Source organism: Musca vetustissima, unplaced genomic scaffold, assembly GCF_032173495.1.
Source record: "Musca vetustissima isolate MV318-11 ecotype Yass unplaced genomic scaffold, APGP_CSIRO_Mvet_v1 utg66220, whole genome shotgun sequence".
Lineage (NCBI taxonomy): Eukaryota > Metazoa > Arthropoda > Insecta > Diptera > Muscidae > Musca > Musca vetustissima.
In genome coordinates this window covers 30,735-56,427 of record NW_026872672.1, presented here as the reverse complement: position 1 = coordinate 56,427, position 25,693 = coordinate 30,735, and the positions used below count along the sequence as shown (strand labels likewise).

The following is a 25,693-nucleotide window of genomic DNA, read 5'->3' as shown; positions in this document are numbered from 1 at the left end:
AACCCCTTAACTTGGAATACAATTTTTTTCGTTTCAGTTTTGGTTAGGTCGTCTCTCTCTCGTTTTTTTTTTTTTTTGTCTCAGTGTAGCTCTCAATCTACTATTTTACCAAAGATTTTTTAATTACTATTTTTTGTTTATAGAAAATTCAAATCGAATCAGGGTATTTGGAAAATGTTCCATATAAATATATATTTTTTAACTACTACCCCTTCAAAAACTAACAATTCGCCCACCATTTTTTTGATTTATTTAGGCAAATCAAAAAAAAAATAGTTTGGTTTAGATTAAAAACAAACATCATACACTTGCCATCACATATATATAGATTTTAAGAACGTCATCCTTATAATATGTAAAGTCTCATGAAAATCCCCAGAATATATCAATTTTTAAATTTATTGTGCTGTGCAACTTTGAACATTTGCCGATATGATGTTCTACTCTTATCAAAATAAAATCTCCATTTGGCATTTCCTTATCTTGTTGAAGGCCAGTTTTTTCAAGTTCTTTTGATAAAAAAAACTAACAAATTTAAATTGACTTGTTAACAAAGGGAAAAAGAATAAAACAACATGTACCGCAAATGGAATACAAACTTTTACTTTTTGTAATTTATTATATGTGTCATATATAATAAATAAATATTTATATAGTTATAAATTAAAGCCATTTTTTCTAATCTCATTGCATTTAGATAATTAGTTTAAAATTAAAGCAATAAATAAATGAAAAGTATCAGCATTTAAAATGAAGTGTTTTGCTATTGTAATTTAAAGTATACTTTTAGGCGCTTACAAAGTAATGCTGGGCTAAAGTGAAGGTAATAGAAAAAAAGTAATGTTAAAGAAAATAAAATTTCTGAAATTGGTATTTTTATTTACTTGGGGAATAAATGGTTTATTTACAATATTTTGAATTATAAAGGTAATTTTTTTTTATATCATTATAAATTTAGTATTCCCGAAAAAAGGCACATCTAAAGATGCTCAGAAAGAAATATCTGGTATATGGAACTCAAATCAAATATATCGTTTTAAATTAAAGCTGTTAAAATAATTTACATTATAGGGGATTTTTTGTAAATTGAGTTTTATTGAGTTTTAGCTTAAATATTTTATTTTCAAACAAACATAAAAAATGTGTGACGTAGAAAGTCATCACAAAAGTTAAACCCCAAAAAAATACAGCTAAATAAATATTCAAAAAATTGATCTAGTTCCACAAAAGCAAACACAGACACACATACACGAGTCCGAAGCACTTGAACAAACACCAACATGTTTTTTTTTCTTTTTTGGAACATGAATCAACAATATTTTGATTATCTTAAAATTAATAACAAAAGCAGATGCCTACATCAATAGACAATTTTATTTCGATTGTTGAAGATACCACCAATATGGAAAACCGGTTAGAATTTTAAAATCCCTTATGTTAGATAAAACGTGTTCGAGTGAAATGATGTTGGTGCTTTTGCAAAACTCTTCTTCTTAAAATTGTATACAAAAAAAAAAATATATATTCATAAAAGGTCAATACTCTTTTAAGTATTAACAAATAGACAGCCAGCAGACAAGAAGAGAGAATTAAGTAATTTTATTCTTGTTTCCTATCGCATTTTCTTTGAAAAGAAATGAAAATTTTTTTTAATATTAAAAAGTTTCAATTAGGTCTTCAAAAATCATTTTTAGTAAATTAGAAGTTATTACACATTTAAATATTAAATTGATTATTAATAAAACTGATATTAAAATAAATATAAATAAAGGTCAATTAAATATGTTCATAAAAGAAAAGATAGGTAATGCTGCACCTTTTAAATATTACATCGAATATTTAAAATCAATAAAAAAAAATCATGAATTTAAATTAATTAAAAAATTTTGAACTTAAAAATGGGTATAGCTAAAGGATATTAAATAGCCTTAAGAATTTCGATAAATTGATTTTTAATAATTGGATTTTGATTTTAATATTTTAAATTGAATATAAAAACTTTTATATGGAGGTTCTGCCGTGGTAGCTAAATTGTTGTCAGGAGAAAACGAAATACCAAACTACAGGCACCCTGGTCGAAAAATTGGATAGGACCTTGAAAATAAAGTAAAAATCAAAATCAACATTGATCAATTCAGGTGGAAGATTTGCCACCCAATGATAACCAAAAACTACAAAATGACAGTCAATTTGGCTTAACCCCTTTTAGGGAATCCCCAAAATACAAAATGTGGGCCAATGTGGATAATTTTTGGTGGGAAATTTGGGGAAACCAAAATATCAAATTGTAGCCAATTCGATTTAATACCGTTTACATTGGGACTATTCCAAAAACCTGGACCTATATTTTTTTTTTTTTTTTTAATTTATGTATTCACAATAATTTCAAAGTCCGCAGACCACATTTAAGAAATTACCAGTCTACAAATCTCATAATTACACTTATAATAAACAATAACGCGAAAATCTTCGACTATAAAATAAAACAAGAAAATTTTAACAATCACGATAACAATTGCGGGCCAAGAATAATACATGTACATTTCACTAACTTGACAAGCAATACTAGTAAAAGTAGTAATTATTCACAGAAACCCAAACAAAAATTTTGACTGCAACTAAGATTCTACTCGAAGATACCATTTTCAATGCAGCGTTTTGATTTCAATAGACAGACGGATATAGAATTGACATGCATATTTACTTTATGGGGTCTCTGGAGAATATTTCTAGATGGGAGGACAAACAATACATAACACTAAATTAAAAAGAAAAAAATACAAAAAATAACTACAAAATACAAGATTATAAAGTTTGGAATTTTAATTATTAATTATATTTTCCAATTCAAAGAACTCAATTAAAAATTGAACATTAAAAAAATTAAAACTATACACACTATTTAATTTAGAATATTGAATTACAAAACTCTCAATTAAATATCAAAATGTAAATCAAAATATTTAGAATTTCCATTAACTTAATACTACAAAGAGATTAAAAACTGTTTAAATTGTAATCATGAATTGAATTTTATATCAACACTATTTTTTTAAAAAATTTAAATATTTTGAAAAGTATTCCTTAAAAAATTTACGTTCATATTTCAGATTTCTCTTGAAAAATATTCTTTGAATAATTCACGTTTATATTATGGACTCCCCTTGAAAAAAATTGTATTAAAAAATTCACGCTTCTTGTCCAGATTCTCCTTCTATTGCAGATTCTCGTTGAAAAATACTACAAAGTAATTATAATCATGGATTGAATTAAATATTAACATTTTTTAATTTTTTTTAATTCAAAGTAATATTAAATATTTTGAAAAATATTCTTTAAAGAATCCACACTTCTATTTCAGATATCCCATGAAATTTATTCTAAAAAATCCATGCGTATAGTTCAGATTGAATTATATTCTTTAATGAATCTATTTCAGATTCCCCTTCAAATATTTAATATATTTCAGATTACCCTTGAAAAATATTCTTTAAACAATCCACGCTTATATTACGGATTCCCTTTGGAAACTATTTCTTAGAAAATGAATTAAAAATCAAAAATTTTTAATAAAAATAAATTAAATTAAAAAAATATCCTCTTATTAAATACAAAACTTCCAATTAAATATCCAAATATAAAATCTTTAATTTTAAAATATTCAAAAAGTAATTAAAAACTTTTTAAATTGTGATCATGGATTGAATTTAATGTGTGGCAATAAAATTTTCTTAAGTCCAAAATAATATCAAATACCAATTTTATTAATTATCTATCATTTTCGGGACACATTTGTAAAAAAATGTGAATTTATCTTGAAATCCAATTCCAATGTCTCTTTTTTTATATCTTGATAATTTTCCCTCAAATAAAACAATTATTTTTTTCATCGTTTTTTTCAGTTTCGTTTTATATAAAAAAATGTTACTAAACTATTTTCATAAAAAATTGTGTTTCTGGAGGAATAGGTAAACAAACACTGGTCTTACAATTAAACAAAATTAAATTAATGCAAAACATTCATCATCATCATATAAGAAATTCTTTTTTTTTTAATTACATACTTAATATAAATATATAGTCACCTATGTTGTCTCTTAACAATAAAGCCTAGTTGTTGTTGTTTTTTTAGTTAATTTAGTCTTCAAAAGTCATACGTCCTGGACCATGATTTTTCATATATCTACGATAGGACTTGTAACGTGGATTCTCAGCCATTTTCTTTTTTAGCTCCTCCTCTTCCTGTATACGCCACTCTTCGAAATTCTCCTTAATCCAAAGTTCTAAACGTAAATATTCCTCAATTTGTTTATCATCCTGAGAACTGAATTGATGTTCACCCATTTTCATGTTACGTCTTATTAAATACAGCTTCTCCTCTCGTCCGTAGGGTTTTTTACAAATTGTGAATTTCCATGTCCAGGTAATATTCCACCACAGCCATTTGGCCAGCGTATAGGGGAATATGATTATTTGCACCCAGAGTATATCCCAAATCGTGGGTTTGGCACAACCACCCTTAACGTCCATCTTCTCTTCGATTACTTTAATTATGATTTTTTCGATTTCTTCCTTTTGATCTGCCTTGGAGAGGCGATTCTTTCCCTTGCGGTTATGAACCTTTTCGTTAATTTCTTCTTTAGCTATTTCCAGAGCTTTGTTACGGTATTTTGGTACCGTGGCAAAGTATTTAATGGCCGAATCATAACGCTGCCATCCCGAGTAGTATTGTATCACGGAAATAATTGTCAATGTGACAATAATAACAATTCTCACATCCACCTTGGGAGCCACTCTGCGGCGATAATAACGATAGTAATGGGCATAGTATTCATCTGGATTATCCAACATGTAGTCATAATCATTGCGAGAGTCATCATCTTTTAGAATTTCATAAGCCGTGGCAATGGCTTTGAATTGTATCTCAGCTTCCTTCTTAGCCTCTTCCGTTCGATGCAAATCCGGATGATGTTTTCGAGCCAATACCCGGTACGCCTTGCCAATTTCCGATTTGGTAGATTCACGAGTAACACCCAAGACATCATAACAATTTTGTTTACCACAATATAGGCCTTCCAGTAGACCCAAGCAAACGGATGGTAAAGCTAACATACAGACCAGACCCAACAGCAGGTGACGGTGGTAACGTGGAGGTAACATGGTGATTAAAATTTTTCTTCGTAATCTTCACACAAACAACAACAGCAACGATTTCAACAACTGGTATAAATCATTAAGACCATTTATGATGATGATTGGTTGCCACGTTTATGTTTCTCTTTGGATTCGACAGTTAGAACTCATTAACCGACCGGCTGTCTGTGGCTGGCTTAGACGGTTCGAATCAACTTGTTGCTGCCGCTCACAGCTCTTCTTCACGACTAACGATTGATGTTTACAGCTATTCAATGAAGATGAACATTAGGCCACTGCCAAGAGAGAGCTGGGGATGCTGATGTCCGGCCGTGCTATGTGAGATTGGAATTTTGATGTTTTTTGGCCAAGAACGAAGAATGTGAAGAAAGCTGCAGACACCCTAGCCGGACAATTTTAAAATGTTGGTGATAGCCGTTGTTGGAGGCATTGGCGACGGCGTCAGAAGTTACTGACAAACGTATAGGTAATGACAGCTGGGTTTTTACGATATTAGCATATCGTAATATTTATAGGGAAGGCCACGAATCTGATTGAAAAATTAAGTAATGGACAACATCTCGGAAAATGGCCTTTCAAATTGGATGAAATGCGCAGAAGACCGACGCGCTTCGAAATATTTTTTAAGCTCGGCTTTTGGAGCAACCGTTTTGTCATAAGCCAGCTAAGTAGGGAAGTAACATTTATAGAAAACTTTTGGCAGCTTCTTGTTCAGATTCATTTGAGAAATTGTTATTAAAAAATTCATAACAATTTCTCTTGGAAATTATTCCTTAAAAATTCCAAGCTTCTAGTTCACATTTGCTTTTAAAATTCTTCTTTATAAAATCCATCATACTAGTTTAGATGTCCCTTGGAAAATATTATCTAAAATATTAATGTTTCTAGTTCAGATTTTCCTAAAAAAAAAAAAACATTTTAAAAATCCATATATTTCCATTGAACAATATTCTTTAACAAATACACACTATTAGTTCAGATTCCCCTAAAAGATATTCTCAAAAAATTCCAAGATTATTGTTAAAATTTCTTTTGAAATTTTTCAAAAAAATCTACGCTTACATACGTTTGCAGATTCCCATTGAATAATAATTTTTTAAAAATCTACGCTTCTAGTTCAGATTTATCTTGAAGAATATTTACTAAAATATAAACCATTCTAGTTCAGATTCTCCTTGAAAGATATTCTTTAAAAACTCAAGCTTAGAATTCAAATTCCAATTGAAAATCCACTCATCTATTTCAGATTCGTCTAAAAAATTTAACATTATAATTCATTAATTCAGTTTGACGTTTCATTTGACAGCTGTTGGCTAAAAAATGCATTCATCATTATATTAACAGTTGCCATACGCCATAATAAAGTCGCACCTAAACTATTGCCGTCAACACGTGCATTGTAGATGTGGTACATCAGACAGATCGAAGTAAATATATTTTTATTTAATTGGAGAAAAGATGTCGGTGCAAAAGAAAAAACGTATTTCGAAGAAAAATAAATCAGCATGGAGGAAAACAGATATCCAAGATGTTGAGGAATATCTCGAAGAACAGCGACAGGAGGAAAGAATTGGGTAAGACAAACCATCCAACCACAAACAAAAAAATGTTAATTGGAATTATTTTCCACCTATCTCTATCCAGAACATTTACCGAAAAGAAAGATGAGGAATTGTTTAAAATCGATGTAACCCCAGCCGATGCTAAGAAGCCCACAGCCTTAACAGAAAAACAAAAACGGAAATTGAATGCCAAAAAGCCCTTACGTTCTTTGCAAGTATTGGAGAATACTTCGAAGGTACAGGATCCCATTGTTAAGAGGTAATATATTTACATATTCCATATATAAAAATAACTAATCTCTTTGGTTTTTCCTATAGAAACATTGTCAAACAAAAGAAAGCTGGCCGCAATATTGAAGAGGAAGTCATCAATCCCACTAAGCCCAGGCACATTCAAGCAAATCAAGATCGAGCCAAAACCTATGCCAAGGTTGAAGAAAAAGTCAAGAAATTAGCTACGAAAATACCCGATACGAATAAAGATATTTGGCAAGAAGAAGATTTCCGTGAAAAGGTGCCTGGTTTGAAAGATGAAAAGGGTTGGATATCAGAAGAATTGGCCAAATATAATGCACAAAAACTGGGACTGCCAGTGTACAAAATTCATGATAGTATAAGGCATAGAACTACCAAAGCCAAGTAAGTAGTAAATCATAGCTATTCTCAATGATTAAAATATTCTAGCTATTCTCAATCATTTGATATGGATTAAAAATATGTTGGTGGGGGCCTTTGTATAGACTTTGTAGAAGGTTTTTGTGTAAAGATGGGACATCATGTCTATTTGAAGTCTTCTAATGGGATAATCGGGGTTTTATACACCTTCCATACATAGAATTTCTGTTGGACGTCTTTTAATGGCAGAAGATATTGTATACTTTTAAAATCTGCCGAAGAATAAAATCTTTCATAGGTTCAATTATAGTTTACTAAAATTATCCATTTTGTTAATTTGATTACATTCAATTAATTGATTGATTTTTTCTCTTTATAGGAAATTTGAACCACCCCATCCCGGTACAAGCTATAATCCATCTCTACAAGATCATCAAAAGCTTATTTCCGACATTGTTGAGAAAGAAGAAAAACTCATTAAGGAAGAGAAACATTTAAAACGTGTTACCACCCAAATGTTCCGTAAGGTTACAGCTGAGGAAAGGCAACAACAGCACATACAAGAAATGAGCGCCGGCCTGGACGATGATGAGGATGAAGCTGAAGAAGGAGATAACGATGAAGGTGATGAAAATAATGCTGGCAAAAAATCAAAGAAAGCCAAGAAAGAAGATCAAGAAGGCGAAGAAGACAATTCCGATGATTCAGCTCCATACGACAGCATAAATCCACCAGTAGAAAATAAAAAGAAAAGTAAAGCACAACGCAATAGAGAACTCCGCCAAAAAGAGCTACAAAAGAAACTGGAAGCGAAGAAAGCATTAAAGAAACAAATAGCCGATTTGAATCGTATCAAATCATTAAAAACTGAAGTTCTGATCGAAGAAGAAGAACTCAAGGAGGCAATGAAACGACGCAAAAAGGCTGAATTTAAAAAGAAATTCGAAACAAAACGTCTGGGACGTTTGAAATTCAATGAACCCGATCAGGATGTAAATATGCCCGAAGAATTGGCTGGTAATGTACGTAACATACAGACGGGTACAAGTCTATTGGTTGATCGTTTCAAGAACTTCCAGAAACGTAATATTCTGCCTGTTAGCGTGGCAACTGGTAAACAGAAGAAACCTAAAGTTAAACGTTTCCCACGTAGTACACACAAAGATCCCGGAGTTTCTTATCAAATGCTGCGTGACAAACGTATGGCTGAAAAGAAGGCTGCCGCCCAAGCTTCAAAGTAGTAGAACATTAAACAATGTTTTAAGATGGTATAGAATTATCTACATTTTTTAGTTTAAGGTATCTTTTTTGTAAATAAAATTTTACATAAAAATACAAGGAATGTGTTTTTGTTTATTACGTTGTTTAAAAAATAATATTTTTTAACAAGTCAGGAAGAATATCAAAAAAAAAAAAAAAAAACTAAACGAACTGATGAGGATCAGTGGCGAGATCCGAAACTAAAGTCTTCCCTGCCTTACAAATATTTCACATACCAAAACATAGCATTTGAAATTAAAAACGAGTACTTCGAATACTAAAACATATCATTTGAAATTCAAAATGAATACTTTTACATACAAAACGAATATTTCGTATACCAAAACATAGCATTTGAAATTCAAAACGAATACTTTGAATACCAAAACGAATAATTCGAATACCAAAACAGCATTTGAAATTCAGAACGAATGCTTTGAATACCAAAACGAATAATTCGAATACCAAAACACAGAATTGAAATTCAAAATGAATTCTTTGAATACCAAAACGAATAATTCTAATTCCATAACATAGCATTTGAAATTCAAAACGAATAATTCGAATACCAAAACCTAGCATTTGAAATTCAAAACGAATACTTTGAATACCAAAAACAAAACATAACATTTGAAATGCAAAGCGAATATTTCGAATACCATTACGTACAATTTGAAACCAAAACGAATACTTTGAATATCAAAACTAATACTTTAAAATTCAAAACGAATTTTTCGAATACCAAAACATAGCATTTCAAATTCAAAAAGAATACTTTGAAATTCAAAACGAATATTTTGAATACCAAAACATGTCATTTGAAATTCAAAACGAATAATTTGAATACCAAAACATAGCATTTGAAATTCAAAACGAATAAATCAAATACCAAGCATTTCTCTTTGAATACCAACACGTACCATTTGAAATTCAAAACGAATACTTTGAATACCAACCATTTGGATTTCAAATTCAAAACGAATACTTCGAATACCAAACAATGCCAAACAATCGTTTTTGAAATTCAAAACAAAAACTTCAAACAACAAACATAGGTAAGTATGGACTTATTCGAAATATATATATCATGGGTCATGGCTGCTTCAACAGAAGGGAATATCTATTGTAATCCTTGGTTTATTTGTTGTACACACAAATTGTTTATTTACAACTGCATAGTTATAACAGTAAATCTATTCCAAATTCTGAAAAATTAAAAATCAAACACTTATCGTACTCTTATTGTATATTCATCCAAATGGATTTCAACTTCTTGTACATCGTTATCATCTTCGGTATTATTTTCACTTTTCAGGCGTAAAAGTGATTTTGGTACTAGCATTTGGGCATTTCTGTTATCGTCATCATCAACATTATTATCATTATCATCATCATCTCCGTCACCTTCTTCCAGTTTGTGGTGATGACTTTTATCAATTTGACCTCTATCTTGATGTTCCTGTTGTTGGTCATCAATAATGAACTCGGGTGTAAACATTGCATCCCCCAATTGTTCATTATCGGTTTCGACGTTATCCCCATCATCATCCTCCATAGTCAATTCATATGTTGTAACATCTCCCACGTTGCTATGATACGTATCCATGTGGGTAATTAAATACGCTTTCTTCGTAAATCCTTTGGGACAATAACTACATTTGAATTTCTTTTCACCCGTATGGGTTCTCAGATGAACGGACAGGACATGAGGATAGGCAAATGTTTTGCCACATGTTGCACAACCGTATGGTCGTTCACCGGTGTGGGTGCGTTCATGTTTTATCCGGGATCCATAATCGGAAAAGCGACGATCACAATACTGACAGGCATACGGCTTCTGGCCAGTGTGTACGCGCATGTGGCGACGCAGTTCCACATTGGAAACAAATGCCTTGGAGCACATTTCACAGGGAAAAGGTTTATCGTCGAAATGACGACGCATATGGGCATTGAGGGCATGCTGGAAGCGATACGAATTGCCACATATTTCGCATATCTTTGGAACCCTCGTTCCTGCCGCTGTGCCTGCTTTCCGTTTGCGTGAACTTGTCTCAGATTCGGCATTACTTTGACTTGCATTGTCTTCCGAATCAATTGTTTGTTGTGGGATCCTTTGTTGTTGGGATGTTTTCGATGTGGCGGGTTGATATTGAATTTGTTTTCGTCTTGCGGCAGTAGCAAATTTCACAATTTTCGATGCTTCCGATTTTCGTTCCAGTGCCCGAGTAACAATTCCTCTGGTTGCCATACTTGAAGTGGATACATTTGTGTCATCTCTTGCAGACTGAACAATCATTTTCTTAGATGCTATGGTCGAAGTATCTTTTTCGCTTTTCAGTATTCTGGGCTGTTTTGCCTTACTAACTCTTTTGATTTCTTCATTATCATCCGTTAAATAATACTCTACAAGTCCTTGAGTTTCATAGGTGGCACCATCATCGACCGATTGAAAATCTTCCTCGTGGTCTTCTTCGGTAATGCATTGATTTAGTTCCACAAATTTGTTGACGGTTTCTTCTTTAACAGCTGTTTCTTCTTCTTCCTCCTCCACCTCTTCGGCAACCATGGACGACTCATCAACAATATCTTGTTCATCCGTGCTTTCAATTACAGCTGCTAGTTGATGGTCCGGCTGGTCTTCATCGAACATTTCTTTAATTGTCATTTCTACGGCTCCGTGTTGTTCACCCGAGGAGGAAGAAGACGTTGGTTCGTTCGTAACATTGTCTTCCGATTCCTGATTTTCAATACTTTTCGTTTCTGTTTGTTCTCGTAGCTTTAGTATTGGTTTGAGGATACTCTGAAAAACAGCCACTGCCGTTTGACAATTCCTATGAAATCTCCAGGCAGCCTTGAGATCTTTTAGACAACCATCACATATCTTATCCGGTAAATGCTCATTTTTGGAATCCACCTTCAGCTTTGACAATGTGGAAATCTTTTGGGCTATTTGAATATCATTCTCATCGGATGCCGTATCAAAGATGCTATGCATTTCTGCGGAATGATGCAAACACACCAGGCACACAACATCCAAATTAATGACCACACACATGATGACAATTGGATAGGCTTTTTAACTATTCGTAGATGTGCATTAATAGAGTTTGGAATCAAATTAGCTTGGGACTAAAAATTCTCAGCAATTGAGTAAATTACGGGTAGAGTTGGGTAGTTGGTAGTTGCCAAGACTCAAGCGACGTCGTACTGAAAAAATTGAAAAGCGTTCCACTTGCTAACGAATGGGAGGAGAAGACAAAATGGCCGATAAAGATGAACTCAAAATGGTATAACCGAAAGTTTACGAATGAGGTGGGATGGAGACTAAGACTAAAAGGAAACCGTGTTGTTTACGAATGAGGTTAAGGCAAATTATGATTAGGGATAAGTAAATCGACTTTCGACTAATCGATTTACTTCCCAACCGACAACTTGGAGCCCCTATGAATTAATATTGCGGCGTCAGATTTGTTGGTGAAATGCGGCTTGTTATATTTGTAAAAGTATTGTCACACTTCCAAGAGAAAAAGTGTCTTTTTTGTAACATCCTTCTTTTAAAAAAGCGATTTGCAACAATAATTGTATTGTACCGTTACATTTGAATTTTTGTCGTAACTTTGCAGTTATCTGTGAATTGTGCAAATTAGACAAAAAAAAAAACTGGTTTATGGTCTGCTCCCGTACTGCAAGAATCTACGAGATTTTACTATTTTCTTCGATAACATAAAGGAAAATTTGTTATCGTAGTAAAAAGTATTAGATTCAAGATCTATTAATAAGGTCACCAAGATAGCAATCGAAATCGGAAAACAGCTGTTTTTTCTCAAGTCTAATGTCAAAAATTTCGACTTTGTTTACGTTTTCATAATGGACGTCAATTCACAATAATTTTGACAGCAAACTTGAGAGGTATCGATAATCACCTGGTCTCCCTTGGTGACCTTATTTATAGGCCATGATTAGATTCTTGCCATGGCCTATAAATAAGGTCACCAAGGGAGACCAGCTGATTATCGATACCTCTCAAGTTTACTGTCAAAATGCATTATTGTGAATTGACTTCCATTATGAAAACGCAAACAAATTCGAAATTTTTGACATTAGACTTGAGAAAAAACAGCTGTTTTCCGATTTCGATTGTTATCTTGGTGACCTTATTAATAGATCTTGATTCTTGCAGTACGGGAACAGACCATTAGTTTATTTGTGGATTATGGGGAGATCGGTTCTAGTGCTGCGTAAGTTAAAATTAAAGTAAGTAATTTTTATTTTCCGAGAAAAAAATGACAAAAAATAGAATGTCTGTTCCCGTCTGCAAGAATCTACCACTTTTTACTACGAAAAAATAGTAAAATCTCGTACAATCTTGCAGTACGGGAACAGACCAATTGTTTCTATATTTATTGAGATCTAAGGAAAAAGTGAGGTGATACTGAAAAAGTTATTTTTACTTTTTTAACCGTTGTGTGATTTTTAACGGGCAGTGCGGAATATTTTTACTTGTCAAATCCCTTGTTAAATGTAATTGTTAATTTTTTGCATAACAATGTAAAAACAGAACATAAAAAACTTAATTACTAGGCATATCCCATGGTACAATAATACAAGGTAGGGCAGCTTGAGGTGAATAACAAAAAAGCAATTATGCACGTGTGGCTTCTTCTGCCAAAAATAAAATAACTATACGCAACAAGTGTTTGTGTTTATTTGACATTTTTTCAACACAAAACTAAAAACGCGAAAAATGAATGAAAGGTTATGATTTCTTCCCAAAATCCAGTAGGGAATACCATCAAATGTTTGTTTCATCCATAAAAAATAATTACTTCCAGACGAACATGTTGAAAACATAATTTTCATTTCAATTAAATTTGAATATATTTCAATTTATTTTGAATTTATTTGGGCATATCCATGGTATTGTACCATGGGCATATCTTACTACATAGACAAAACACTTGAAGGGTGTAATGTGATCGCCTATGTAACTAAAAAGTCTCTTGAATTCAGTGGTAGCATCGTCGGCAACAATCGCTTTTTTAATCCACGCTTCATATAGTTCTATGGAAAAAATTGACTTTGAGAAAATCAATTTTTATAATTTTTTAAAAGTCCACTTTTGAAAAAATCCCCACTTTATATAGTCCTTTAAAAATTCACTCTTGAGATTGTCCTTTAAAATCTCAACGATTTATATAGTACTTCGAAGAATCCACGCCTTTTGCAATCCTTTAAAAATCAACGATTTATATAATTTTTTGAATACCGCCGCTTTTTATAATTCTTTAAATAATCCACACATTTGCTACCAAAATAAATGATCTTTTGAAATATCCAGTATTTCGGCAGCTGTCACTTATGATGCTTTCCATCTTTGACATTTGACAAAGGGAAACTATATCATAACTAAAAATAGAGTGAATTTTTATCTCAAAAAAACTGCATTTCACTTTACAATAACACTTTTTATTGGAAAATCCTATTCAAAATATACACCTGTTGACATCAATTGCAAATTACGTATTTCTGTGTCACCCTGTAAATTCTTTTATATTACATGTTATCGATTGTTTGACAGGCGGTGAAAATTCCAATTGGCTTTGTTTTCTTTGACAGGTGATTTCGGTTTTGTCATCTCAGCTGTTACTCCAGCGGGGAATTTCATCTTCATAACCCTCTTGATTGTCGGCCAATTTGTTTTGATTCTAATCTTTATCGGTTCTTGATTTGTTCACTTTGTTTCTACGGCGTTATAGGCCCGGAGAAAAGCTTTGAACTTCATCATATTTCTTCACTTTAGGAGAGCTGCCGGAAAATCTTTCTTTACTTTTGTTTTTTCAAAAATTATTGAAATTGTTTGTCACCACAGTGGAATACGCCGACCCACAACATGTATAAATAAAAGCCAGAGTGATATCGAAACGAATTTTAAGAAAAAGCCCCAACAGACACAACAAAAGTTTGCATTGCATTGATGTCGTTGAGACGACAACGGCCTTGTGTCTGCTGCTGAGTGAGTGCTGCTTATCAAGAAGTCAAGGGTAAACAACCTCAGTGAAAAGTCAGGTGAAGCATTGGAAAAAAAGAGGGCCAAAAGGCGGCAACACAGGCAACATGAGGGAGCCGAAATTGATTCTAATGTTGGCCCAGTCATTAATTGGTATGTGCCAATGGTATCCATCCAAATCAAATGCATAAATGAACAAATAATTTCTATGGCTTTGTCCCTTTCCTTTTAGGTACTGGCTTCTTTTTCCTCTATGTTCATCATGTCAGGAATATATTTGAGAATCGCACCAATATGGCCCATTTAACACAATTGGAACGTGAATCGTTGTTCCGGCGTGAAGATGCCCTATATCATAGTTTTTATAAGACCCTGACAGAGGCACCTGACTTTTGGTCTGGTTGTTGGGAGCTGATGAATGTAACATCTATTGAATATCCAAACAGTATCAATGTTCTAAGCAGATTTCATGTCTTGCCTGAGATAACAATAGGGTGAGTATTTTTTTTTTTTTGGTATGCATGGATGTGTGTGCGAGTGGCTATGATATTATATCGCGCCAAACCCTAATTGTATGGTTTTAATGACCTACTGTGTTTATGTTCTTGTTGTTAAATGAGGGCAGATAAATGTGAAAGATATTGATCGAAATCAAGTATTTTGATATTAATTATGAATATGTTTTTGGTGTATCCTACTTATCGGTAACCTTTATAGAATGCTAATACGAAAAGGTGTGCGCCTACACAAATTTGGAAAATATGTTCATTTTTGTCATTCAGTTTCAACATTCCAAATTGTGCGACAGTTTATTAAATCTTTTAATCTGGTCAGGCAGAGGAGAAGATGGTCGCTTAAAAATCCTTTTTTACTATAGTCCTTTGGACAAATCGAGGAGCAAGTGGTGGTTTTGGTACTCGAAAAAATATTCTTTAAAAAATCCACGCCTATTTTGGTACTCGAAAAAATATTCTTTAAAAAATCCACGCCTATTTTGGTACTCGAAAAAATATTCTTTAAAAAATCCACGCCTATTTTGGTACTTGATATTCTTTAAAAAATCCACGCCTATTTTGGTACTTTGCTTTAAAAAAATATTTTGGTACTTTAAAAAATCCACGCCTATTTTGGTACTCGAAAAAATATTCTTTAAAAAATCCACGCCTATTTTGGTACTCGATAAAATATTCTTTAAAAAATCCACGCCTATTTTGATACTCGATAAAATATTCTTTAAAAAATCCACGCCTATTTTGGTACTCGAAAAAAAATCTTTAAAAAATCCACGCCTATTTTGGTACTCGAAAAAATATTCTTTAAAAAATCCACGCCTATTTTGGTACTCGAAAAAATATTCTTTAAAAAATCCACGCCTATTTTGGTACTCGAAAAAATATTCTTTAAAAAATCCACGCCTATTTTGGTACTCGAAAAAATATTCTTTAAAAAATCCACGCCTATTTTGGTACTCGAAAAAATATTCTTTAAAAAATCCACGCCTATTTTGGTACTCGAAAAAATATTCTTTAAAAAATCCACGCCTATTTGGTGCTCGAAAACATATTCCTTAAAAAATCCACCACTATTTGGTGCTCGAAAAAAACTCTTAGCGTATCCTTTAAATTGTAGTCAAAACCCGTTATGCCAAATTACAGTTGAATAAAATTACAAAAAAATCGCCTCCATTAATTGGTAAAAACTCAGGCACTTCAATAAATTTCAAATATTGAAAAAGTTCTCTATATCTACCACCGTCCGTCAGATAACAATCAATTCGACTATGACCGACTAAAATTTTTTATATTTTAAATCGATACAAAATTTCTTTTATGTTTTTCTATTCTTCTTTTATAGATTTCTTTATCATTTATTACGCTCCCACAGCCGACTGGGCATTTTATCTTTATTGAGTTGCTGGCGTTCTGATGATATACGTCTGACACTTGAACACGGCCGCTGTGAAGGGCAGGCTTTACAATTCTATTTTGAATGTGTATGGCTTTTGGGAGGCCTTACCGTCTTAATAATCTACATGTATGGCCTGCTATTGAGTCGTAATCTATTCGGTGGCATTTATGCTGTCGTCTCATACATTATGTTTCATAGTTTTGCGGCGAAAATCTATGAAAGGCCAATGGCTCGTGAAAATTTTGCATTTCCAGCGATTTATGTACAGATGTTCTATTTGTGTATATGCATAAATCGGGTAACGGAGAGGAGGAAATATCGGATGTCAGTGTTGACGGTAAGTGTTACTAGACACAGCATGCAGTCACATTTGTTTGGTTGCCTGTGTGTGTGTACTAACTGGCTGCTAAGTGATTGAGGGGATTAACCCATTTCCTTTTTTTGTTCTTTTCATTGCAGTCACTGAAGCTGGTGTATTTAACCACTGTTGCCCTTTTATGCTGGCAGTATTCTGCGATTATTTTTGCAAGTCAAATTCTTATATTAATGCTACCATGGTCAATAAGTGGTGTACCCAATCGTGTTGTGGGCCTCTTCACCATGGATTATGTGATATCCCAATTGTCATCAAATTTCCTAGCCTATTATTATTCATTTGGTAACCGTAGATATCTTTTTGGTTGGCAACTGGGACCTTTGGTGGGTCTGTCGTTGATAACTGCCATGCGGCTACTGAAAAAACCTACCGCTTCAACGGCAAATCAGGAAAAAGAACACGAGTTGAGTGTTATAACAGAAAACACTGCCGAGTTTCTTTTCAAAACAATACCACTGGGCATATTGATATCAATATGTTCGCAGGGTACCATAATTGATATACTCGAAATGTCCGGTGCGGCCAAGCCTTCAGAGAATACATTTGCCCTGTATCGTGATCTCTTCATACATTGGGTGCTACAGGCCAAGGTCAACTTTGTTACCAGCCTTTCGGCCTGCAACCCGGAATATGAACGTATGCAATGGTCGGAGTTATGGGGTTTTATAAAGAATCTCATTGTCAAACCCTATTGCCTTTATGGTGTGGTCATTATGGCAAGATTCTTTCGAAAATGGCGAAAATCAACAGAGGTCAAAGAACCCAATACGGATGTAATTGAAAGAGCTAAGAAATATATCCTGGAAGATTTTCTGGAAGAAAATCATGTTAGTATGCAGGATATGTCAAAGAAAGAAACCGAAGCTATGCTAAATGATTGTTTGGATCTGCTGGCCAAATGTGATTACGACTATGAACGTTACAAGAAAGAAAAGACAAATTCGAAAAAAGACAAACCCAATGAACACATGGACTTTTTGAATGATATTAAAAAATTGAAAGAACAAATACACGAACAACGTGAACATAAAGTCGAAGCTGAAGAGAAATTGAAAAATGACAGTGAAGAAAAAGAAAAAGAAGGAGAAACTGAAACGGAAACAGCTAAAAGACAAAAGGAATCCTCAGAAAATGACAATATGGATAATGGAAACAATATCACCTCGCCAAATACTACAAATAACCAAGACACAAAGAATTCCCAAAAACAAAATGAAGCAGAAACAGAAACAACTGAAAAACCGTCCGTAAATGGTAAAAACCAAACATCTTCCAATGCACCAGTAAACGATTCAACTACTAAATCAAAATCCACAAAACGTCAACATCATCATAGCAAACATGATCTTTCCAATGCTGATGATGATTATGACGGTGCTGACGATGATGAAAATACCTGTAATTATCGCAGTTTCCACTATCTCTACAGTTTCCTACAGATGACCGTTTTCACAGTTATGGGTTTAAGTATAAAGAAATTATTTTTCCTATGTTTTACACAAGGTTGTGTACTTGGTTCAACAATATGTTCCTCTTTTATGTCAAATAAAAATCGTCGTATTTTCTGGACTGCATATTTGTTGGTCTTCTTGACGAGTATTGTTAATCCGGGTATTAAGGTGAGATTTTCAAAAATACACATATTTCAACTACAACAAAAAAATTACTATTAATTTTTTTATTTAATTTTAGAATATCCAAGAGGAATATTTTCCTTCATCAAATGTTAAATTGATAAACGATGATTTGGATACAATGTTGGAATGGATTAAAATGAACACAGAAAAAGATGCAGTATTTGCAGGTAAGTTTTAATTGTAGAATTAGAGAGAAGGTATTAGATATAACAACATTTTCAGCAAGGCTAATAGACGAGGACCAGAATGAGAAAGTCTCACAAGAGTGCTCATTCTCTGATCACAAATATATATTATTTAGGTCACATTATCAGAAATTTCAACAGCTTATCTGAAACATAATGGTAAAGTCCATCGAAAAAAGTTTTACTCTTCGAGAAAGAAAATGTCTTCGAAAAATTCTGGATGACAGCGAGAGGAGATTCTGAACAAAGCGGAAAAATTTCCGAAAACTTAACAACAGAGAGTGCCACAAAAAATCTATAGTATACTGAAACAACTTTCTAGCTAAGCGAAAAGAATGCAACAAAATGACAATAAACGAAAAAACTCATACTCAAACCGAAAGAATTGTATATGATGAAAGTTATAGAATAGACCCAACTGAAGAAACACTAAGACTTCCCATGAAAGCTCACTTCCCACCGAGCAAATTGATAAATGATTATGTAACAGCAATAAGGGGGTAAGATCTGAGAATCCTAGCATTGATGAATAAATGTTAAGATGTGCTTTGAAGAGCTTCTCATCGTTTAAAGCAGCATAACCAGACAAAGTCTTCCCCGCTTTATTAGACGAAAGAGTCGGTCTATCATCAGTATGCTTAGCTGTTTCCTTTAAGGCATGTAAAAGGTTTGTGTACATCCCAAAGCCAAGGCAAATTACGCAATAACTGGCGTAAACCGCAACTCTATTCAACCTAAACTAACCTTTTCGGTTAAAGAACTGTACTTGGATTTTTCAAATAATTGTTTTTTTCTAAAACCAAAAAATTTTAAACATTTTTTTAGTACCGCGGATTTTCTACATTTACCTCAGAGCTTTTAACGAATATTTTTCGGAGCATATTATTGTGGGAACCAATTTTTAGAAAGGATAACATTGGTGTAGATTTTTTAAAGAGAACTTATGTATGATTATGTTCTCAAAAGTCGTGGATTTTTTAGAACATTTTTTTTTTTGAGTTCGATATTTAGAGAACATTTATTGTGAACGGCAAATTTTTAACGAATATCTTTTTGGGGAAATGCATATATCTTACTTACTTAGCTGGCTTGTTCAAAACGGTTGTTCCATAAGCCGAGCTTAAAAAAGATTTCCAGACGCGTCGGTCTTGTGCGCATCTCCTCCAATTTGAAAGACCACGTTTCAAGATGTTGTCTTCAACTTGGACTTTCCATCTAATACGTGGCCTTCCCCTTCTGCGTGAACCATCAGTAGGCTCGCTTTTATGTGCCTTTTGAGCTGGAGCATTCTCATTCATTCTCACAAGATGACGTAGCCACCGTAGTCGCTGCAGCTCAATACGACTCACTATGTCGATGTCCCCGTATAAATTGTAAAACTCGTGGTTCATTCGACGCCGATATTCACCGTCGACGCAAATCTGTCCGTAGTTCTTTCGGAGAATTTTTCTCTCAAACACCCCAAGAGCAGCCTCGTCTGCTTGCGCAAGTACCCATGCTTCAGATCCATCACGGGTAGTGTTTAGGTTCGATACATTGTTTACGACAATGTATGTGTTCGATATGTTGTTCACCCCTTCCGTAGCATATCAATTATTATTCACATTAATTGGCCACTCATTTGAGTCAATGGGGGAATCTTCTCTGGACTTCTTCTAGGAGTCACAATCGCCTGGTTAGGATTGTAGGAGAGAGTATCCGCTCTTTCCTACGCTCTCTCCTAGAAATCACATTCGCTCCGTTCGGTGCTACGTCGTCGATATGACTTCGACCTTATTTACGCTACATTTGCTCACCGAGACTTCACTTGCATTCTCGCTTTCGTTGCTGAAACTTGCATTCTCGCTTTCGATCGAACACGCACGCATTAAGGTGAAGTTTTTTTTCTTTCGAAACTCACTAACTTGCCGAATAAATTTGAAAATATAAAAATTGTTTTATTTTCTTTTTTGAGTATTCTCCCGCTCATCGGTATCATGCCAACTGGTAGTATCAGCGTCTTGTAAAGTATGAGTTTGAACTGTCGGGAGGTGACCTTGTTTCTATACTGCTTACTTAGAATTTCAAAACTGATGTCATTCGTTTGAGCATTTTTTGTTTATTTTATATATTTATTTTTTGAAAACGATGGATTTTTCATAGAATATATATTCAATGAATTCAAAGTATCAACTAAAAGGGTGGATATTTAAAAACTAGGTTTTTGGAGGATTTTTTATCGAAAAACTTATATATGTTGCCAGGCCACGTAGCGTTCTGAATCACAAAAAAACACAAATGTTGTACAGAATATGAGTGTAATAGCCTAGACAGACGACAGCCTTAATTTGCATTAACAGCCTTAATTCAAATTAACTTGTACATTATCCTCATTTTTATGAATGCACAAAATCAAACCGAATTTATACTGAATTAACCAATTTCAATATGGCAATGCTGTAGAAAATAAATTGATTGTTGTCAAATTTGTTAACGTTTATGAAAATAAAAATTGGAAAAAAAGGCATAATACAACATTCCGTCGAATTGGGCGCAGTTTTATCATCATTATAGCTGTTATTCTTCCTGTCTGGCATATATCCTTTTCATAAAGATGTAATCCTAAAAAATAATGTAAACAAATGACAATATTTTCTTTCTACACACAGACAAACAATAGTTTTGAAACAAAAAACTGATTCATAAATGCAGAAACTAAAAAAACACAAATTAAGAACTATTTAATTCAAATTAAGGCTGTCGTCTGTCTTTGGTATAAGTCTGACGATAAAAATATTTCGAACTTTGATTAATTTAAATTTAATTCACATGTTTGTTTGAGATTTTAACCGCAGTCTCCAGCCAAAACTTCTTTAAATTTGCATTTCGGATATTTGGAGGGTGATGGTTGAAAAATGTTACTACAGTAGGACCATGTTTTTACATAGCCGCCATATAAATGTCCCAACCCAATTCCGGTATTTTAAAGTTTGTAGCCGACAATTTTCATCATAATTAATTCATAAAATTAATGTGAAATCAAAGTCTGAGTCAGGAAAGAGTCTGTAATCGATGCAATGAAAATTTTCGGAAGTTTATACTTGGATTTTTGACTTTCGCGCCGCTAATTCCATGATTTCGACAACTGTGCGATGCGGCAGTAGTTTGACATTCAGGATTCCTGGATGAAGAAAAACTTCTCTGAAGAATAATTTAAAATACGGGCTGTAGTTTTTGGCATTCCTTTTGTTGTGCTTTTACGTGGGGTAAAATACAATTTGATTGCTTTTATGATGTGGCATACCGAGTTCTTGGAAGGAGAACACACATATCTATAGAAAATGTTTACTATTCTCGTTTTGTATTAGGGCCAGGCCATTTCAGATACTATAAAGATTTTAGACGCATTTTCCAACCAAAAAGGCTGTACTTTGATATTTCGATTTAATGGATGGGGGAAATATCTCCAGAAATGTTCGATATCATGACATAGGCCCCGTCACATTTTCCACTGAAGTGGCTGAATGAATTTTTTAAATAATATTTTTCAATGGCCAAAACAACCGTAGTTTTTTTTTATAGAATGTACTTTTAAGGATCACCACAAGCTGTTACAAAATTTAAGCGCATTTTTTTCATTTTCTAGCCTTTGCCCAAAATAATATAAAATTCTATTGTTTCTCTTTTTAGGACCCATTGAAATAATTGGTACTGTGCATTTATCAACAAGAAGACCCATTGTCAATCATGCTCATCTAGAAATGAAACAAATAAGGTGAGTATATTTGATTTTTTTTTTTATTTGAGTAATTTATAAAAATTTTATTTTTTTTGTTTTTTGTTGCATTTTTTTAGTGATCGTACTGAACATGTATATAGTATTTTTAGTCGACAACAGTCATCTGATATTTATAATCAATGTTCACAATTAAAAATACAGTATTTGATTATAACAGTTAAAGATTGTGAAAATCACATTAGGTAAGTCAGAAATTTGAAATTTATATTTATAATTATAATTTATATTTATAATTTATATATAATTTATATATAATTATTAAATATATAATATGTAAATTATATTTAAAATTTATATTTATTATATTTTTTATTTTCTTATTTTTTTTAATTTTTAGTGATGAATGTGATCTATTATCAATATGGGATGATATGCAACCAGCCTATCGTAAATATCCACAATTTTGTTCGGAATTAGCTGTTAAGAATATACCGAGCTTTTTAAAAGTATTCACCAACGATTATTATGCCATTATCAAAATGTTTTCGCAAAGTGTACAAATCAATTTGAAATATAATAAAATGCCGGAGAAACAAATGTAAGATCGTAGAATATAAAGAAAACTAATAACAACATCAAGAAAAATACATCAATATACAGCAAAATCTAAGAATGCATAAAAGACATACATACATAGACACATACATTTATACATGTGAATGAAAGAAATGCAAAATATAGGGAGAAAATAAATACATACCTATATACACACACATTTTAACGTATAACAATAATAATGCAGTGCAACTATCTATATATACATATAAAGAAATTTCTATATAATTATATGTAACTGGATAATCAATCATCAGCTTAACAAACAAAAAAAAAAAATATATATATATATACCTATATATACACAAAAAATCTAAAAAGTACACGTGAGTGGATATGTATTGCACATTCAATATTTTCAATTTAATGGTAATCGAAATATATATTTATATGAAATATTGCTACAAAATGTTTGCTGGGTATTGCGGAAACATCTAAAAAATTAGTATCGAAGCTAATTTTGTGATTCAAACCAATTTAGGAATATCCATTCCATTTGGGAATATTCAATGCTGACAATTTTTCCTTTAACACAAATTATGTTAATTAAATTGGAACTTGGAAGATTGGATGTTACAAAAATAAGTAAGTTAACATTATATCAAATAATAATTAAGTATATCGTAATGTGAATTATATCGTAATGTGAACATCCATAAATTATTTCATGTGATTTTGTTTAAATTACAGAGAGTAACTTCACGAATGTCCGATTAACAAGCTTGGTTCAAATCGCTTCAAATTTGGATATAACATTCATATATAATTTCCTCCAATTTCACGTTAAAAAGGCCAAAGCAAAAAGATGGGCTTCTTCCTGATGGAAACAAACGTTGGGACACCGATATTGAAGTGTATCATGATTGGACCCCCTATTGTTGGTTTCAAAAAAACCAATTTCTATACCCTCAGTAGTCGATTTACAAATGTCTGTTCACTGTCTATATGGCAGGTGCGCACAAAAACACTCGAATGGAATAGCCGATTTCATCCAAACGTTCGTAATATTGTAATATATTTCTTCGAAACTTGTATCAAGGTCGAAGATGGGGAATATCGGTCCACTCCTTCTGGTATGTGCAAAATTGTACTGAAGATTATTTTATAATATCATTTCGGTTTCAATAAAACCGATTTATTTACCCTCAGGTGTCGATTTACAAAAGTCCTTCCACTGTCTATATATGACTGGGGCGCACAATAACTCTCGAAGGGAGTAACCGATATTATTTAAACTTGAGTGATATCGTAATAATTCTTCCAAACTTATATCATGTCGAATATGGGGAATATTGGTCCACTCCTTATGGAACCTCCAACACAAAATCTTCAAAATTTTGGTGAAAAATAATTTTCTAAAATCAGGCAATAGGCTATCCGATTTGAGCCAAACTTTGCACAACCTAATATTTTTACCAAGCCTGTAAATAGGTCAAAATTTTCAATTTTTATAAATCGTATATGAAGCGAAAGGAATGCCCAAATTTTACACAACGTAATATTTTTACTAATCCCAGACCAAGTCCGAGAATGAGACCCATCGGTTCACTCCTTCCAGTACCTCCCCCGCATAGGTTAAAATTTTAATTTTTTTAGATCCTATATTAAGTGGATGGAATGCCCGATTTGACCCAACTTTACACATCGTAATATTTTTACCAATCCCAGATCGAGTCCGAGGATGAAACCCATCGGTCCACTCTTTCCAGTACCTCCCCCACAAATATTAATCGAATGCACGAAGTTTCGTGTACCTCTCCCACAAAGGGTCAACATTTTTATAAATCCAATATTAAGCGAAGGCAATGTCCTACGTGACCCGAACTTTAAACATCGTAATATTTATATCAATCCTAGATCATGTCCGAAGATAGGACCAATCAGTCAACTCATTCGGTTACCTCTCCCACAATGTATCAACATTTTTGTTAATCCAATATCAACCGAATGGAATTGGAAATTTTGGAAGTCGTAATACTTTTACTAAACCTAGATGATGTCCGAAGATGGGACTCATTGGTCCACTACTTCTGGTACTTCTCCCACAAAGTTTCCCAAGCAAATGCAATGTCTGATTTGGTCCAAAATCGTGATACTTTTACCAAACCTAGATCATATCCGAAGATGAGAGCCATGAGAGAAAATTTGTTATTTCAATATCAAACTAATGGAGTGTCCGATTTTATCCAAACTTCGGTAATCGTAATACTTTTACCAAATCTCGATCATGACCGAAATGTCCCATCAATCCAATCCGTCTGATTCCTCCATTACAAACATTCAAACATATATTTCCATAGAGTAACCTCTTCTGGTACCTCTCCAAAGACGATCAACTATTTGATAAAAATGTTATAATATAGAGTGAATAATAAAACCAGTGTGTAGTACATAGTTCCGTAGGGTATACATCTGTCAGCAACACTAACCGACAATTTTTTACTTGTTCCTATATCGAAATCACAAGGATGAACAAAATTGATCATTTGCATTCGAGTCGATTGACAGCAGATTTACATCGGGAAGATATTGTCGATTTCGTTCCACCATCGGTTAGAGCATGCGCGGCTGCCGGATAGCAATCAACCCTATGTAATCTACCTTAGAAGACATTGTAATGAGAGAAAAATAGAAAGAAATTCTGTTCATCATCCTC

General features: G+C 33.0%; 4 protein-coding genes across 4 annotated transcripts; 2 read left to right on the top strand and 2 right to left on the bottom strand.

Annotated features, from left to right (window-relative positions):
* Nucleotides 1–4,041: 4,041 nt before the first annotated feature.
* LOC133337639 (dnaJ homolog subfamily C member 25 homolog) lies at nt 4,042–5,159 on the bottom strand. Its single transcript, XM_061545851.1, has one exon. It carries the CDS (start codon nt 5,110–5,112, stop codon nt 4,138–4,140), a length of 975 nt encoding a protein of 324 aa, XP_061401835.1. The 5' UTR covers nt 5,113–5,159; the 3' UTR covers nt 4,042–4,137.
* Nucleotides 5,160–6,586: 1,427 nt separating this feature from the next.
* LOC133337608 (ribosome biogenesis protein NOP53) lies at nt 6,587–8,572 on the top strand. Its single transcript, XM_061545823.1, has 4 exons — nt 6,587–6,728; nt 6,799–6,975; nt 7,035–7,355; nt 7,711–8,572. The coding sequence occupies exons 1-4, from the start codon at nt 6,613–6,615 to the stop codon at nt 8,570–8,572; spliced, it is 1,476 nt and encodes a 491-aa protein (XP_061401807.1). The 5' UTR covers nt 6,587–6,612.
* Nucleotides 8,573–9,819: 1,247 nt separating this feature from the next.
* Nucleotides 9,820–11,646, bottom strand: LOC133337597 (zinc finger and SCAN domain-containing protein 30). Its single transcript, XM_061545812.1, has one exon. It carries the CDS (start codon nt 11,644–11,646, stop codon nt 9,820–9,822), a length of 1,827 nt encoding a protein of 608 aa, XP_061401796.1.
* Nucleotides 11,647–14,705: 3,059 nt separating this feature from the next.
* Nucleotides 14,706–23,055, top strand: LOC133337662 (C-mannosyltransferase dpy-19 homolog). The gene is made up of 8 exons (XM_061545872.1): nt 14,706–14,751; nt 14,831–15,092; nt 16,453–16,843; nt 16,966–18,501; nt 18,575–18,686; nt 22,374–22,458; nt 22,539–22,664; nt 22,820–23,055. Exons 1-8 carry the CDS (start codon nt 14,706–14,708, stop codon nt 23,022–23,024), a joined length of 2,763 nt encoding a protein of 920 aa, XP_061401856.1. The 3' UTR covers nt 23,025–23,055.
* The last annotated feature ends 2,638 nt before the right edge of the window (nt 23,056–25,693 follow it).

Bases quoted from the DNA above. Each gene is read 5' to 3' on its own strand.
- LOC133337608 (XM_061545823.1), top strand. From the start codon at position 6,613: ATGTCGGTGCAAAAGAAAAAACGTATTTCGAAGAAAAATAAATCAGCA. The intron at 6,729-6,798 runs GTAAGACAAACC...ATCTCTATCCAG, and splicing joins CGACAGGAGGAAAGAATTGG to AACATTTACCGAAAAGAAAG. The intron at 6,976-7,034 runs GTAATATATTTA...TTTTTCCTATAG, and splicing joins CAGGATCCCATTGTTAAGAG to AAACATTGTCAAACAAAAGA.
- LOC133337639 (XM_061545851.1), bottom strand. From the start codon at position 5,112: ATGTTAGCTTTACCATCCGTTTGCTTGGGTCTACTGGAAGGCCTATAT.
- LOC133337597 (XM_061545812.1), bottom strand. From the start codon at position 11,646: ATGTGTGTGGTCATTAATTTGGATGTTGTGTGCCTGGTGTGTTTGCAT.
- LOC133337662 (XM_061545872.1), top strand. From the start codon at position 14,706: ATGAGGGAGCCGAAATTGATTCTAATGTTGGCCCAGTCATTAATTG. The intron at 14,752-14,830 runs GTATGTGCCAAT...CTTTCCTTTTAG, and splicing joins GTTGGCCCAGTCATTAATTG to GTACTGGCTTCTTTTTCCTC. The intron at 22,665-22,819 runs GTAAGTCAGAAA...TTTAATTTTTAG, and splicing joins GATTGTGAAAATCACATTAG to TGATGAATGTGATCTATTAT.